Genomic DNA, 18,398 nt, shown 5'->3' on the forward strand with positions numbered 1-18,398 from the left:
GCCGATGGCGGCCATATTTGATTTGGCCATGGCGCCATTCGTGGCACTATGGCGGACAAGCACCTCTGTGATTATTCATGTCTAGGGACTAAGGCTGAACGATTAATCGTTTTCAAACCGAAATCGCGATTTGAAACCACGCGATTAGCTAATCGCAAAGGCCGCGATTTTTTTATTTTTTATTTTATCATAATAAATAATTTTAATATTAATATTAATCCCAGAGCACCCGCGGGACTCGTCTCCTTCTCTCCAGAGTGTCTGCCTGCCTCTCTCTACAGGGAGCGAGAGGGCAGCGAGCCCCCCCCCCCTCTCTCTCTCTGTCCCTCTCATAGAGTTAGGTCCCTCTTCGTCGGCTACGAGTATTTAAAGTTTGTCGAACGGCCGTGTTGCGCAAGACCCCGATGCCGCGCGTAGCGGTAAAACATTATTTTCGGTGCGACACAACTAGTGTAGTAGTAGTGTTGCTCCTATCTATGTTTGTTTCTGTAAGTGTAACTTATATTTTTCCCATCATTATTAAACTATTACTGTTGGATGCTGTGATCCAATGTAAACAATACGATGGATAGCACTTCCTGGTCAGTGTTGCCAGGTTTTGTGAGAGAAATAAGCAACCCTGTCTATGAAAACAAGCCCAAAAGAAGCGACTATGAACTGTATCTTTGTCACTTATGTACAGTGGTGGAAAAAGTACTCAAATGTTGTACTTAAGTAAAAGTATCAATACTGCAATGTAGAAGTACTCTGTTGCAAGTAAAAGTCCCAAATTCTAAATTTACTTGAATAAAAGTACAAAAGTATTGGTATCAAAATGTACTTAAAGTACCAAAAGTAAAAGTACTAATGTTTGAAAATAGCAGATCTACAAGCTCACAACGCGTCGCATCGCGGCGCGTTGTGAGCTTGTAGATCGGTTATTTTCAAATAACCTAGGTATAAAATAGGGCTAAAGTGGTTAATGTAGGTTTTATAATATTATAATTTATATCTGCAAAGTAACTAGTCACTAAAGTTTTCAAATAATTGTAGTGGAGTAAAAGTACAATATTTGCCTCTGAGATGTAGTGGAGTAGAAGTTAAAGTATTGGAAATTAAAGAAATACTCAAGTAAAGTACAAATACCTCAAAATTGTACTTACAGTAGGCCTACTTAAGTAAATGTACTTAGTTACTTTCCACCACTGCGTTATGTATTCTGAGTTTTTCACTTCCAAGGACTAGTAGTAATACAATGTACAGTAGGAGAGGACTTTGCCTTGTGAGACAAAAAAGTGTTACATTTTAGTTGAATGTTAATCTACATAAGCTAAATACTGGATATCAGTAAATATGCTTCTGGAGCCATAAGTGAAAGACCTACTTATTTCACTGCTGTGAATTGTTTACACAAAAAGGTAATACTTTGTTTAATTTTAAATAAATTTTAATTTATTACATTACATTACATTACAGTCATTTAGCAGACGCTTTTATCCAAAGCGACTTACAATAAGTGCATTCAACATAGGTAGGGAACGAAAACTACTAATCACCAGAAGTCCTTAGTGCATTATCTGCAAAAACAAGCAACCAAGAGTATACCTAGCGCTTAGGTAAAAGTGCAATATATCAGCTACCTATTTCCTTAAACAGATGAGACAAAATAGCTAAATCAAATGAGCATGAGCTAAAACAAATAAGTGAATCGACTAAACAAGATCCAATAAACAATCCAATAATCCAATAAACAATACAGCAATAGAAAACAAGCGTTCGTACAACTAGTTAACAACAAGTAGGTCAGGCAGAGAGGAAGGGTAGTGTTTCCTGAAGAGGTGAGTTTTCAGCCTGCGGCTTGAACTCCATTTCAGAAAAAGCTTCTCTTCTTGTGCCATAAGTTAATGACTTAACAAGTTCAATGTTGGGTTGTTTACAAAAATAAGCTATTTCTATTCCAGCTAAATGTTTAAATATATACATTGGAAAAAAAGTACTTGGAAGATACATGTTGGAAGCAATGAAGCAATTCATATCTTTAAGAAAATAAAAAAAATCGCAATCGCAATACCAGTCAGAAAAATCTCAATTAGATTTTTTCTCAAAATCGTTCAGCCCTACTAGGGACCCACTGACTCAATTCAAGTGAGAAATTCCCCCAACACCAAATTGCGAACAGGTCTACAGGCCAGGTACTGAATTACCATGATACTGACCTGGATACTGACCAGGATACTAACATGACACTAACATGATACTGACCATGATACTACTGACCATGAAACTAACATGATGCTGACCATGAAACTGATGAATGAACAAACAAACAGCCGATATCTGCATTTGGCAACAGCAGATATCAGCTGTTTGTCGCAAATAAAAAAACCTGGAGCATTCAAAAGAAAGTTGCGAGCCCCCACTTTGTTTTCATGATTCTGTTCTTACAGTTTGGCTCAGCACCAAGAGACGGAGGATGTTATTTTTTCTTTGAACTTACATGATACTGACCATGAAACTGACATGATACTGACCATGATACTAACATGATCAAAATCACTCAGCACACATATGGTGCACTTTGAGAGAGATTATTTTGTGTTATGATTTTATTTGTATATCACTTTTATTCCTACATAGTCTTATTTGCTAATTTCAACACTCAATTAAAATAAAAGTTAAAGGGGGTGTTTATATTTATAGTTATATTTCTCATGTGCATGTCTTTTGTTATAAATAAAACCAATGATTAAACAAAAAGTGACAGTAAAGAAATAAATTGTAATCGGGTTATTGAATAATGACATTGATATTACATATTTCAATGACAAGATGATCCTTAATGGTCAAAACAATATCAGAAATGAATTCTAAATGTCAGAATTAGTTAGATTAGACTTATTGCACCTGTTTTTACTCCAAACAATGGCCAGGTTATGGCCAAGGTCTTCGGAATAGCAAAATGACCTTGACCATGACCTTTCTAGGTCAAAATCACCCAAAACGGTCATGACGATATCAGAAATAAATTCCACACACCCCAATTAGTCGGAATGGAGGTATTACATGTGTTTATACACTCAAAAACAAAAAAGTTGGATTTTCATCATAGCCGATGGTGGCCATATTTGATTTGGCCATTGCGCCATTCGTGGCACTATGGCGGACAAGCACCTCTGTGATTATTCATGTCTAGGGACCCACTGACTCAATTCAAGTGAGAAATTCCCCCAACACCAAATTGCGAACAGGTCTACAGACCAGGTACTGGATTATTATGGACGTTAAGGTGCTTAAAGGAAAGGAGAAAAAAAAGAGCACAATAAAAAGACAAGAGTCAGTGCGTTATACATGGGATTAAGGTGCAAAAAGTCAGTGCGTTATACATGGGATTAATGTGCAAAAAGTCAGTGTGTTATACATGGGATTAATGTGCAAAAAGTCAGTGTGTTATACATGGGATTAATTAGCAAAAAGTCAGTGTGTTATACATGGGATTAATTAGCAAAAAGTCAGTGTGTTATACATGGGATTAATGTGCAAAAAGTCAGTGAGTTATACATGGGATTAATGTGCAAAAAGTCAGTGTGTTATACATGGGATTAATTTGCAAAAAGTCAGTGAGTTATACATGGGATTAAGGTGCAAAAAGTCAGTGCGTGTCGACCGCATAATCCACCTAAGGTGGACTGACCCTGGTATAATCCTCTAGTAGCTCCATGAGGGAGAGCAAAAAAGAAAGTCACTTGTACCTGGTGTAGTCCACAGGTATGTCCAGGGGGGGGGGGGGGCTAAATCCAAGTCATTTGTCCCTGGTATAATCCACAGGTGTGTTCAAGAGCCGAAAAGAAGGTCTGCAACCAGCTGGACAGTACCGCCTGTTGTCAGGCTGCTGAGTAAGGCTCATGCCTCATTCAGCAGTCTGACAGCAGCCAGATTAAAACTGCACCAGAACCTGGTGGTGGAACTCTTGATACTGCGGTAGGGCCCCTTGCCCGGTCACGGTCGTTGTAGTGGTTTGAACAGTTTGTGACTTGGGTGGTGCTTGTCCTTGATGATGCGCTTGGCTTTGACCGGTTACATGTCGCCTTTCCGACGTTAACTAACCCTAACCCTAACCCTAACCCTAACCCTAACCGCACGCGGAAGCCACTAGTCGGAGTAGTGAGATGTCGGAATGCAGACATTACCCCGCTTTGACCACGCACCGCTTTTTGTACAGTTCCTGGAGCGCTGGGAGCTCGCCTCCCATTATACGCTCTGCTGATCGCACTACTCGCTGTAGGTTGATCTTATCTTGGGAAGTACAGTTCCTGTATCAGGCCGTGACACAGCCTGTTAGGACGCCTTCAACCGAACTGTTGTAATACAGCCTGAGGATGCGATGTCCTACTCCAAACTTGCATGCATAGCAGAGTGAGGTGTGAACAAGAAATGTGGGTCATTTTATCGTCTACTCAGTCTTTTGTCAGCCCCCCAGACAGTTGCTTGATTCAGTATTTAGATATTTGATATCCATTTTATCAGACACGCCCCTTTCCTATACAAACTTATTGTAACTTCAAACTCCATTTTAAACATGTTAGATTCATTGAAAACACCCGTCCTTGGTTCTGGTGACTGATATTGTCCTTCTAATACGTGAGAAGACCGTGTTTTGTCAATTACTTTTTTCATTCATGGTATACAGTGGTAGCCAGTTGGTTTCCTCACCATTTTCAAAACAGTACTGAGTGGTACTGACGGGAACCTTTCTCGGCCACACCCCCAGATTCTCAGCCGTGCCCCCTAGATGTATTGTATCTTATTTCAATGTGTAGTGTGGCCATTCAGCCACGGGGTGGCGCGTTCACAGTGAGCAGCATAGGACTGTATCTCCTTCCACATTTAGCCGATCTACAGACTCACTGTGAGCTTGTAGATCTGCTATTTTCAATCGGCTGAAATATATTTAGGGCTGAAGTGATTTGTGTGTTTTGTAATTGTAATCAAAATCGACAAAGTAACTAGTAGTAACCAAAAGTTTTAATTTAATTGTAGTGGAGTAAAAGTACAATATTTTCCTCTGAGATGTAGTGGAGTAGAAGTAAAAGTATTAAATACTCCAGTAAAGTAAAAGTACCTCAAAATTGTACTTAAGCACATTACTTGAGTAAATGTACTTAGTTACTTTCCAAAACTGGGGGAGACAAAAATAGCTGATGTACAAGCTTGCATCGTGGCACGAAGTGGCGTGCTGTGAGCTTGTAGATCTGCTATCTTTTGTACATTCCAGCTATGTACTGTAGGTTTAACTATCACATATTTCCCTTTTCAATAGTCAGTCTGCAGTGGCCTGGTGGTGGTCAAGGCTATATATCATCAATTTAGCGATCCAGGTTCGATTCCAGGCTGATACAGCCGGTCTAAATTAGCTTTTTTTTTTTGCTTTTGCAAAGTAGAAATACTCTGTTACAAGTAAAAGTCAGGAAATAAAACTTTACTTGAGTTAAAGTACAAAAATATTGGTATCAAAATGTACTTAAAAGTACCAAAAGTAGAAAGTACTCATTATGTAGAATGTCCCATTTCACAACTTTTCAAATGTATAAAATGTATAACAATCTTTTGAAAATAGCAGATCTACAAGCTCACTATGTGTCGCATCGCGACGCAGTGTGAGCTTGTAGATCGTCTATTTTCAAATGGCCGAAATGTGTATAGGGCTGAAGTGGTTAATGTATGTTTTGTGATAATAATCTACATCTACAAACTAACTATAACCAAAGTTTTCAAATACTTGTAGTGGAGTAAAAGTACAGTATTATTTTAATTTTTTGTAAACATGGAAAATAATGCAGAGTCCTTAGGATGAATTCAAAAGCAATTGTTTCTTTAAACATAACTGTGTTTCATGGAACATGGCGGAAGAAGTACTCAAGACATTTTACTTAAGTAGCCTAAAAGTAGCAATACCACAATATAAAAACACTCTGTTACAACTAAAAGGCCTGTGTTCAAAAGGCCTGTGTTCAAAATGTTACTTGAGTAAAAGTACAAATGTATTGGCATCAAAATAAACTTGAAGTACCAAAAGTAAAAGTACAAAAATGTTTGCAAATAGCCAAACTACAAGCTCACAACGCGTCGCGATGTGGCGTGTTGTGAGCTTGTAGATCGGCTATATTATACTTTTACTCCACTACAATTATTTGACAGCTTTATTTACTAGTTACATTGCAGATTTAGATTTATGATTGAAAAAGAGAGTATTTCTTTACAAACAATATGTTTAACACATTAAACCATATTAGACAAACTAAACACATAAAAACCGGAAATCGGAAACAACAGTTTCACAAAATTACTACTATTCCAAGCTGGACTTGAACCTTGGTCTGTAAATTATAAGGCCTCTCTCTACTCTACTCCACTAAACTACACTATCTGCCATTTTTACTGTTCTGAGCTTGTTGAATATTGCCCCTGACTACTCTTACAATAAGAAAACTAAAATGAACACTGAAACTAATACAAACTCAACTAAAACTAAGCCTTTTTACAAAGTAAAAACTAAACTAGCAAATCCACTTAAAAATCTAATGGAAACGAACTGCAATTGAAAACATGTAGTCAAAACGAAAATACAAATGTGTGTGTGTGTGTGTGTGTGTGTGTGTGTGTGTGTGTGTGTGTGTGTGTGTGTGTGTGTGTGTGTGTGTGTGTGTGTGTGTGTGTGTGTGTGTGTGTGTGTGTGTGTGTGTGTGTGTGTGTGTTTGGGGGTGGGGTGGGGGATCACACTGAGGTGGGGGCTCCTGAGTCCATTGTGATGGCCTAAGTTGAGACAAACAAAAGCCCATGGCCAAGGTGCTAAAGTTAATTTGCATGTTATTGTCTGAAACCTTTACTTTATTTATAAGTTTGCAGATAAAAAGCACATGAAAGTACAGTTCAAATACACGGTCGACTAAATAGGATTAAAAAACCCAAGCAAGCCATATGGCTTGTTTAAATTGGGGTCCTTAGTTAGTTAGTACATTATAATCTCATGTGTTCATTTAACTCTGTTTCACATTCCAAAACAATATAATTGTGCCGGAAAGTAGTTTATAATGCATTTTATTGAAATGTTACTTTTAGTTGACTAGTATAGTTACTAGTTACTGCTCTCAGAAAGCAGCTTTGGGAGCTGCCATTTCTTTTTATCTCTGACTTTCCAAAAGAGTAGTAGGACCCCAGTTGGACTGTGTGGGGTGTCAAAGCCAAACAGGTTATGTACATTTCTTATACAATAGCCCCTAGCTTGTAGCGTAATCTCTCTTCAATGTAGGCATTTATCAGATGCTCTTAATCCAGAGAGATTTACAGTACAGTAGGCAAGGTAAACACGAGGTAATTTCAAATGCATATAGAAATAATAATCTAGGATCATAGGCAAACCAAGAACCTATCATCAGTCTAAACTGTATAATATCGCCATCATCTATTTTCTTCATTGAGAGTTTATACTGTTAACTGTTAAAATGTCACTCTTATTTATCAGTGTTTAACTCCAAGAGTTCCACGGTCGAATCACTGCTTTCAGTCAATGCGCATCAGAGAGAGAGAGAGAGAGAGAGAGAGAGAGAGAGAGAGAGAGAGAGAGAGAGAGAGAGAGAGAGAGAGAGAGAGAGAGAGAGAGAGAGAGAGAGAGAGAGAGAGAGAGAGAGAGAGAGAGAGAGAGAGAGAGAGAGAGAGAGAGAGAGAGAGATCAATGAGAGAGCTGAGCAGTTGACACACACACACATTATTTGTATAGCACCTTTCATGACATGAAATGCAGCTCAAAGTGCTTTACAAAACGTTGACAAATTGCCTAAATAAACCTTAACCCTGACTACATACTGTAATGAAATTGAAATGAAAAAGGTTGAGAATCTCTGGGTTAAACTGTAGAATATAGTTAAAGGGATGTTTCACTTTAAATACAAATTGAAATGTGAGTGTGAAATGTGTGTGTAAACCCTTTACACACACATGTGTTTTAAATTGTCTCTTTAACAAAAATAAATAAAGTGCAAATAGGACTTGGTTTAGAATAGCCTAAATTATCTGTATGGTGTTATGGACACCTCATAGAAATGACACTATTTAAAGTATAATTACTGTTATAGTAGGCTTCTATAGTATATTGTTTCAATTCAATTCCCCAACAAGTAGGCTAGGTATAGTTGCTCGGCCCTGCCACCTACTGTCCACCTACTGTATTACACAGTGGGGGAAAAAATAAGGCTAAACCCCACCCTCCAAGGCAAAACCACACCCCCAGAGGGGTGTGGTTTTAATGGGCACCAGATGGGTACCTCTCTCATAGGTACATCACGTGAGGAAACCAACTGGCTACCACTGTAGGAAGGGGGCGTGTCTGATAAAATGAATATCAATTATCTAAATACTGAATCAAGCAACTTAAAAACTGTCCGGGGGGCTGACAAAAGCCTGAGTAGACGATAAAATGACCCAAACATTTTTGGGGGACTATAAGGTTCTCACTGATTCTGTCTCTCATTCGAACAATCATATCATTTGAACAACTAGCACCACGTAGTGTTTTTTTGGGGCTTTCGGGCCTAACATTACATGATGGTGATTGTTCGGTTCGGGCCGAGCCTCGGGCCGGCCCAGTAGGGCCCAGTTAGGGCCGAGCCTTAATGTTCAGGCCCGTTGAGAACTCTTCTTCCTTCACAGGTGTAATGATACTAATGAAGGCTCTGTTCCATTTAGTGTAGCACCGTGGTTGTCAAACTCTTTCATTTCAAGGACGCCCATAACTCTGAGAGTGTACAAATGGAACCAAATGGACCCTAACGGGTCCATTTGGTTCCATTTGTACACTCTCAGAGTTACACACCCGTGCCACACTTTGACTGTTTCCAGTGCACAATATCAGCAGATGTGGAACAGATCCTTCATTAGTATCATTGGTAACACCTGTGAAGGAACACAGGAAGAGGCCTAGTTTTCTTTCCAATATGGCTGCTGAGCATAGAGCCTATTGTGTGTTTACTGTCTGCTAACCATCCCAGCTAGCTTCTGTGTAAACGCAGGAGGAGGGGCTGGGGCAACTGACAAGATTCATGTCAAGGTTCTGTTGAAACGTCAGTAGCCTACTTAACGCGTTGTAAGGACTCAGTCAGTCATTAAAACCTTCAACTATGATACGTTACGATACTGGTGCAGGATGTGCATTTACTTTGTGTTTGGATACATGCATTGATTCCATGAAGACAGTGCATATTTAACTAAACTTGGTCATGTTAACATTATTGCTTGTGTAGCTACTGTTTTTGAATGGCTCAAAGTGAAAGACATTGAATTCCATGCATATGGTGTTACCGTCAGTTTCAGGACTTCAGATTAATTGTCCTATAATTATTTCCCTCTAGAGTTGAATCTTTCTGTCCTATGGTGAGAGATGGCACAGCCTGGCAGAGACACAATTGGAGACGAAAGCCTGGAGAACTGGGAATTGATTGGCACAGGGGGATTTGGATTTGTCTATAGTGCCGAACACAAGGACTTGGGCAAAGTGGCCATCAAGCTAGCTCATGATGGGTATGATGACAATGATCAAAAAGCTAAATTGAGGTTGATTTACAATAATTACTTATTTCATAATCTTCAGCAAAGTCACTGTATTCTAACTGCTGACTTTCTCCTCCTAAACTGTCCACACTGCAGCTCTGAACAATCATATACTGCCCTGTGTCGAGAGGCTGATTACATGGAAGCTGCCGACCAGCAGTATGTGCCCAGGGTCTATGGGAAGTACCAGGGCCGTCCCCCTGGCCTCCCTAAAGGTAGGCAGGGTATAGTAATGGAGCTGATGGAGGGAGGGTCTCTACAGACCCTCCTGCAGACCCTGTCTAAGCCTCCACCCTGGCCCCTGGCGTTCCGTCTGGCCCTCCAGGTGGCCCAGGCCATGGACTTCCTCCACAGTAAGAAGGGCCTCGTACACATGGACCTGAAACCAGACAATATCCTACTGGATGCCAAGTTAAACGCCAAGGTATGTTCAATTCAATTCAATCGTCACTCACTCTAGTCAATGACTCTAGAGTGAGTGACGCCCACTGCTACAACACCAGAAGGAGCTCCTCTGATCTTGTTCCCCCTAGATTCGGCACAAACATGGGGACAAATGCAATCCACAATAGACTACTACCACCAAAATGTGAACATTTTCAAGATGCCGTCCAAGATGGCTTCAATTCAATTCAATTTTATTAAAGTGTCAAATCACAACAAGTTGTCTCAAGACACTTTACATATAGAGCAGAGACCTGACAGTCCCACCCTGAGCAAGCAATAGCTTAATTAGCTTACAATGGCTACTGTCCTGCTGAAATAAAAGCATAAGTGCTACTATTCTATCCTCTTCCTTTCAATAGATAGCAGATTTCGGCTTGTCTATGGTGTCCAACAGTGTTTCGATGACTGTGGGCAGAGGTGTCAAAGGAGGCACTCTAGCCTTCATCCCCCCTGAGGCTTTTGAAGAAGACTACCATCGTGTTCGCTCCTATGATGTTTACAGGTGAACTATTGAAGGAATTCTGTTGATACAAAGTCATCTAATACATGTTATTTTGTGAAAATGTTTTTTCCAACTTGTTTTCCTCTCTGTTTTATTAGCTACGCTATACTTCTGTGGACCATCCTGACTGGAAACAACAAGCCCTATCCAGGTGCATTTATATGATCTATAATTGCATGTGAATGTCAGTGTATTCAGACCTATACAGTGTACCATACAGTACTTAGTATATAGTGCCATAACCAGTGGTGTAAAGTAGCTAAGTACATTTACTCAAGTGTTGTACTTAAGTACAATTTTGAGGTACTTTTATTTTACTGGAGTATTTCCAATTGTCTATACTTTTACTTCTAGTCCACTACAATTATTTGAAAACTTTAGTTACTAGTTACTTTGCATGTATAAAGTATTATATTATAAAACATACAATAACCACTTTAGCCTTATTTTATACCTATAGGCTATTTGAAAATAGATGATCTACAAGCTCACAACGCGTCGCATCGCGACAAATTATGAGCTTGTGGATCTGCTATTTTCAACGATTGTAGTACATTTTGATGCCATTACTTTTGTACTTTTACTGAAGTCATTTTTAAATTCCGGACTTTTACTTGTAACAGAGTACTTCTACATTGCAGTATTGATACTTTTACTTAAGTAAAATATTTGAGTACTTTTTCAACCCCTGGTCGTAACAAGCCAACACCAGGGTGGTCAACGTGCGGCTGCTGCTGGACACAGTTGTACACACATCTTAAAAGGGGTAGTTTACCCAAAACATTGCTTATTTTCTATCAATTACAACACACCCATGAAGCCTTGAATTCATGGAGATTTTTTAGTTTGTCTCATTCCTAAGACAATAATGTGATGACCGGTATCGGTTCCGGTTGGAGACACAAAGAGTTTCCTTTGTGTGTCCTACCGGGACCGCTGCCTACCGGTCCGCTGGTCATCAAATTATTGTCTTAGGAATGAGACAAAAACTAAAATATCTCCATGAATTCAAGTCTCCATGGGGTGACTAATCCATAGAAAAAAGTAATGTTTTGGGTGAACTATCCCTTTAAGACTACAGAACCACTGGTTTATGTAGCATTATGGTGAGACCAGTAGTGTGTAGTGTATCATGACAGCCCTATTATACACCACTGGTTTATGTAGCATTATGGTGAGACCAGTAGTGTGTAGTATCATGACAGCCCTACTATACACCACTGTTTTATGTAGCATTATGGTGAGGCCAGTAGTGTGTAGTATCATGACAGCCCTATTATACACCACTGGTTTATGTAGCATTATGGTGAGGCCAGTAGTGTGTAGTGTATCATGACAGCCCTATTATACACCACTGGTTTATGTAGCATTATGGTGAGGCCAGTAGTGTGTAGTGTATCATGACAGCCCTATTATACACCACTGGTTTATGTAGCATTATGGTGAGGCCAGTAGTGTGTAGTATCATGACAGCCCTATTATACACCACTGGTTTATGTAGCATTATGGTGAGGCCAGTAGTGTGTAGTATCATGACAGCCCTATTATACACCACTGGTTTATGTAGCATTATGGTGAGGCCAGTAGTGTGTAGAGTATCATGACAGCCCTATTATACACCACTGGTTTAAGTAGCATTATGGTGAGGCCAGTAGTGTGTAGTGTATCATGACAGCCCTATTATACACCACTGGTTTATGTAGCATTATGGTGAGGCCAGTAGTGTGTAGTATCATGACAGCCCTATTATACACCACTGGTTTATGTAGCATTATGGTGAGGCCAGTAGTGTGTAGTATCATGACAGCCCTATTATACACCACTGGTTTATGTAGCATTATGGTGAGACCAGTAGTGTGTAGTATCATGACAGCCCTATTATACACCACTGGTTTATGTAGCATTATGGTGAGACCAGTAGTGTGTAGTATCATGACAGCCCTATTATACACCACTGGTTTATGTAGCATTATGGTGAGACCAGTAGTGTGTAGTATCATGACAGCCCTATTATACACCACTGGTTTATGTAGCATTATGGTGAGACCAGTAGTGTGTAGTATCATGACAGCCCTATTATACACCACTGGTTTATGTAGCATTATGGTGAGACCAGTAGTGTGTAGTATCATGACAGCCCTATTATACACCACTGGTTTAAGTAGCATTATGGTGAGGCCAGTAGTGTGTAGTGTATCATGACAGCCCTATTATACACCACTGGTTTATGTAGCATTATGGTGAGGCCAGTAGTGTGTAGTATCATGACAGCCCTATTATACACCACTGGTTTATGTAGCATTATGGTGAGGCCAGTAGTGTGTAGTATAATGACAGCCCTATTATACACCACTGGTTTATGTAGCATTATGGTGAGACCAGTAGTGTGTAGTATCATGACAGCCCTATTATACACCACTGCCTCCAGATCCTTAAGGCCTCTGACCATGTTATAACGTTTAAAATCAGCATTGTCCATCATCTTCAGTTTGCTGGGATGGACTTTAACACATTAAGTAAACATCATAAAGTACTTTTCAAAAGCAAAGTTACAAAGTGTTTTACAAACTAACACATACAATTATACAATATTATAATTGTTAGTTTGTAAATCACTTTACTTAATGTAACTTTGCTCTCACTATCAGGACATTTGCATTTCAATCAAGGCATCAAATGTGTCTGTCTGTGTTTGTGTGTGTCATTATCTTATACAATCACCGAAGCACACACACACACACACACACCCACACACCCACACACACACACCCCCCCACACACACACACACACACACACACACACACACACACACACACACACACACACACACACACACACACACACACACACACACACACACACACACACACACACACAAAGGTGTTTTTGATTTAATATTTTTTTAGACAGAAATGTAAAGACAGTAGTACAGTCAAACACTTTCTCTAAAAAGTCCTGGCGTCTTGTTTCCATTGTGGTCCTAGGCCTAGGTGGAGGAGGGGATCATTCCTATGCTAAATTAAGGATTCAAATGGGAGACAGACCTCTTCTGGACAAAATAGATGTCCATCAAGCAGCTGGATTAGGAGATCTGGTGGAGCTCATGAAGAGATGCTGGGACCCTGAGCCTACAAAGAGGCCTTCATTTAGAGGTGAATTTACATTAATACTGAGAAGACCTTGATTAGAGGTGAACTTACAGTAATACTCAGACGCACTCTTATATTTCACAATACATATTTGTATTAGATATTTCAAGTTGTTAAATATACTCAAACATGGTCAAATATATTAAAGGGATAGTTCACCCAAGAAAGTTACTTATTTTCTATCAATTACACACCCCATGAAACCTTGAATTCATGGAGATTGTTTTAGTTTTAGACACATTCCTAAGACAATAATTTGATAAACGGCGGAAAGATGCTAATGTCTCCGGTAGGAGACTCAAAGTTGACACTTTGTGTCTCCTACCGGAGCCGCCGCCGGTCATCAAATGAATGTCTTACGGCATGTACACACTGTAGGATATTTGGTCCGATTATGCTGTCTGGGACCTTTTTTGGGTCTCGCCGACAAACCCCCCGATCGGACGCAGATCGGGCTGTGATCGCCAAGGTTTTGGTCGCTGTCTGTGAAAGGCTCTGCGATAGGATACGGCCACGATAATTTACGCTCGGCGATGCGTTGCCGAGTGTTTCTAGATATCTAGCAGGTTTGATATCATAAGGTATCATACAGTATGAACGGGGATGGGATGACTCTCTGAGGAGATCTGCGCTGCAGCAAATGAGAGCACACAGCCACCGTGGCTAGTCGCTGGACCTGACCACAACAAACAGCCCCCCGCATACCCGTCCAGTATTAAGTTAAACATTATTATAAAACAGAAGGAGAGTGAGCGAGGGTGCTCAAAGGGGGGGCTGTTTATTTGAGACTATAACACAGAGAGAGAGAGAGAGAGAGAGAGAGAGAGAGAGAGAGAGAGCTGTGTGTGTGTGTGTGCTGTGTGTGTGTGTGTGCTGTGTGTGTGTGTGTGTGTGTGTGTGTGTGTGTGTGTGTGTGTGTGTGTGTGTGTGTGTGTGTGTGTGTGTGTGTGTGTGTGTGTGTGTGTGTGTGTGTGTGTGTGCGTGCACAAGCAACTATAGGCCACATGAGCACTTTAAACCTTATATACAAACACATTGGATATTTCAAAATAGCCGATCTACAAGCTCACAACGCGTTGCAGCTATTTTCAAAGAAAAGTCTTGAGAAATTGTGAAAATTGTCGAATATTTTCCAAATCCACACAAATCCTGTATTGGGGCTGCGGACAAATACATATTATATGTTGTTTAAACCACATTAAAGGCCAAAATAAGCAACTACACAAATAAGCCCATTAAACACAACCCACAACAACCAATATTTACAAGCAACTCTACAGAAAAACAAGCCCAAAGTCGCTTATATACTGTAGCTGACATGGCAACACTGTTTCTGAGTTGCAGTGCGCACTTTTAAGCTGGTTGACTTGTTTCAGAGAGAGAGACATACAGAGAAATAGAGAATTAATGATTTAATGTCAATCAATAAAGTCCTGTCTCGGTCTCGCGCATATTATCACGGGAGCCGTGTGCGTTTTCATGAGCTGTCGGTTAAAATGAATTGGAATAAAAACAAATCTATGTATCGGTCTGGATAGCATTCTAGTGAATTATCCTACAGTGAATCAGAATCAGAATCAGAATCAGAAGACTTTATTGCCATGACATGTAAACATGTTTGGAATTTGATTTGGTACACATAAAGTGTGTGATCCCTTGTCTGCGATCAATCTATACTGTGAAAACCATAATGATATATGACAGACGATTTCAAGAAATAGTCTCCTGCAGTGTGAAATGCTTAACGATCAGATGACTCCCAGACCACTGTCAAAGTCCTACAGTGTGTACCTGCCCTTAGGAATGCGACAACAAAAAATAATCTCTATGAATCTAAGTCTCTCTGGGGTGTGTAATTGACAGAAAAAAAAGTCATTTTGGGGGTGAACTATCCCTTTAAATGTGTGGTAGGTTGAGTAAATGTGTGGTAGGTCGAGTAAATGGCGTCTCATAGTGTTTACCACTTAAAGCAATACTTTATTTATATCATTTTCTTAACCTGTGCTGTCTTGAACATACACTTCCGGTTGAAACCGTGACATGCACGAGTGCATAAGGCTCATGGGCGTGCATAAGGCTCATTGGGCGTGCCCGACGCCCGTCAGGTTCACCTGGAGCTCATTCACGTCTTTCGTGCATGAGACCTTTTTATTCCGGAAGTTTATTTTCCTCTATGGTTATATTTTGGAAAAGTATAGAATGAGAAAGGTAGAACACTCCCAGGTTCAAATATCTTTGTCCTGGTTTTTCTTTGATCATTTCACGGTGCTTTTCATTTCAGAATGCATTGAAGAGACAAGTCGTGTTTTTTCAAGACATGAGGAGGGAATCGATGCAGCCGTCTGTGAAATCCAGACTAAGGAATCCACAGCGACCAACCTCAAAGAACTGAAACCTCTGGAAGGTAAAGAGACAATGATTAATAATATAACCTTTGATTTAAATGTGTGGCAGGATCACGTAACTTGGCTTTATTCTCTTGTCCTTATGCCTACAGTATGTCTCTGAGTGTGTGTGTGTGTGTGTGTGTGTGTGTGTGTGTGTGTGTGTGTGTGTGTGTGTGTGTGTGTGTGTGTGTGTGTGTGTGTGTGTGTGTTGTGTGTGTGTGTGTGTGTGTGTGTGTGTGTGTGTGTGTGTGTGTCGAGAGGCTGTGTGTATCAGAGAATGCACATGTCAGATTATATTGAGCTTTTCATCAGTGTTCAGACTAAATCAAACTAAGCTTCACAAACAGTTTAAACAAAAAAAACCCTATGTTTTAAATCAGTGGTTCTCAAACTTTTTCTTGTCAAGGACCCCAAAATGATATGAATTTGAACGCGGACCCATCTCAAAATATTTTGTTCCAGGGACCCCCCACCAGAAGCAAACAATTGAGTAAAAAATGTTGTTTCAAAAAAATATATGTACTCAAAAGATTTGGACACATTTTCACGATTTTTCAAAAATAGCAGATCTACAATCACGTAGCGCGGCACTCGGTGCAGCGCTACGAGATTGTAGATCTGCTATTTTTGAACAGCCCAAATAAATGTAAAATTACACAGATGCTGTTCCCGGTCTTAATGGGTTCAGATAGTCAAAGGATCAGAGCCCTCAACACCCTCATACCTGACTGACTACTTCTTCCCAGAGTGAGTGTCACCCACAGCCACACCACTAGAGGGAGCCACCATGATCTGGTACCTGCCCACATATAACAAACATAGGAACATTCTCATTCTACTACTCTGACCCCCATAATGTGTTGTTCTGACACCATCCATTAACCATTAAGACTGGGAACGCATCTGTATCATTTATATTTCTTTAGCTATTCAAAAATAGCAGACTTACAAGCTAATAGCGCGGCACCGAGTGCCGCGCTTTGAGCTTGTAGATCTGCTATTTTTGAAAAAAGGAAATATTGAATATATATGTTAAAGGGAAATTGGCATTCCAGGGAAATTGGAAAAGGAGCGCTTGTTTTTACCCACCCACCCAGGCAATTCTGTATAACCAACACTAGAGGGCAAGCGTGTGTGCGTGTGCATGTGTGCGCACGCGTGTGTGTGCATGCGCACACATGCACACGCACACACGCACACATGTGTGTCGTCGTGGACACTGGATAGTAACCATAGACTGTAACCCATGAAAAGATCTATTCCCCCCCTATCGGCTCACAACTTGGACGGCGCTGATTCGACTAGCAGACCTTCGGCCGGTCGGCGCGGGCACTCGCGCCTCCTCTGCCTCAAGCTCTGCTGAGTCGGCGCGCCTCCGTTATATGATGATAACTACTATCACGTGTGTGTGTGAATGCGTGTTCAGCGTTCCCCTAGCGTAGCTTCCTGGTTGCTATGTGGGGGGGAACAACAAAAGCCAGGGTGACTTCGCATCAAAGCCCCGCCTCGCGCCTCCTCCTCCTGTACATTTTTAATTCAAATATTTGCTTCTGGGGGTCCCTGGAACAACATATTTTGAGATGATGTTTAATGTCCATCATGATGTTTAATGTCCACCATGATGTTTAATCTCCTCCATGATGTTTAATGTCCTCCATGATGTTTTAATGTCCATCATGATGTTTTAATGTCCATCATGATGTTTAATGTCCTCCATGATGTTTAATGTCCTCTCCATGATGTTTTAATGTCCATCATGATGTTTAATGTCCATCATGATGTTTAATGTCCACCATGATGTTAATGTCCATCATGATGTTTAATGTCCTCCATGATGTTTTAATGTCCATCATGATGTTTAATGTCCATCATGATGTTTAATGTCCATCATGATGTTTAATGTCTCCATGATGTTTAATGTCCTCCATGATGTTTAATGTCCATCATGATGTTAATGTCCATCATGATGTTTAATGTCCATCATGATGTTTAATGTCCATCATGATGTTTAATGTCCTCCATGATGTTTAATGTCCTCCATGATGTTTAATGTCCTCCATGATGTTTAATGTCCATCATGATGTTTTAATGTCCTCCATGATTGTTTAATGTCCTCCATGATGTTTAATGTCCTCCATGATGTTTAATGTCCATCATGATGTTAATGTCCACCATGATGTTTAATGTCCATCATGATGTTTAATGTCCATCATGATGTTTAATGTCCATCATGATGTTTAATGTCCACCATGATGTTTAATGTCACCATGATGTTTAATGTCCATCATGATGTTTAATGTCCACCATGATGTTTAATGTCCATCATGATGTTT

At 40.1% G+C, this 18,398-nt stretch overlaps 1 protein-coding gene across 1 annotated transcript; it reads left to right on the forward strand.

The window, feature by feature from the left end:
* Positions 1–4,377: 4,377 nt before the first annotated feature.
* On the forward strand, positions 4,378–16,186 carry LOC308084518 (receptor-interacting serine/threonine-protein kinase 3-like; the record flags this gene model as incomplete). Its single annotated transcript, XM_080427184.1, has 8 exons — positions 4,378–4,412; positions 9,381–9,549; positions 9,676–10,003; positions 10,386–10,528; positions 10,627–10,679; positions 13,514–13,681; positions 15,960–16,082; positions 16,176–16,186. Exons 2-8 carry the CDS (start codon positions 9,410–9,412, stop codon positions 16,184–16,186), a joined length of 966 nt encoding a protein of 321 aa, XP_080283310.1. The 5' UTR covers positions 4,378–4,412; positions 9,381–9,409.
* Between the last annotated feature and the right edge of the window lie 2,212 nt (positions 16,187–18,398).

This window comes from Gymnoscopelus braueri, assembly GCF_963280865.1.
Source record: "Gymnoscopelus braueri genome assembly, chromosome: 4".
Lineage (NCBI taxonomy): Eukaryota > Metazoa > Chordata > Actinopteri > Myctophiformes > Myctophidae > Gymnoscopelus > Gymnoscopelus braueri.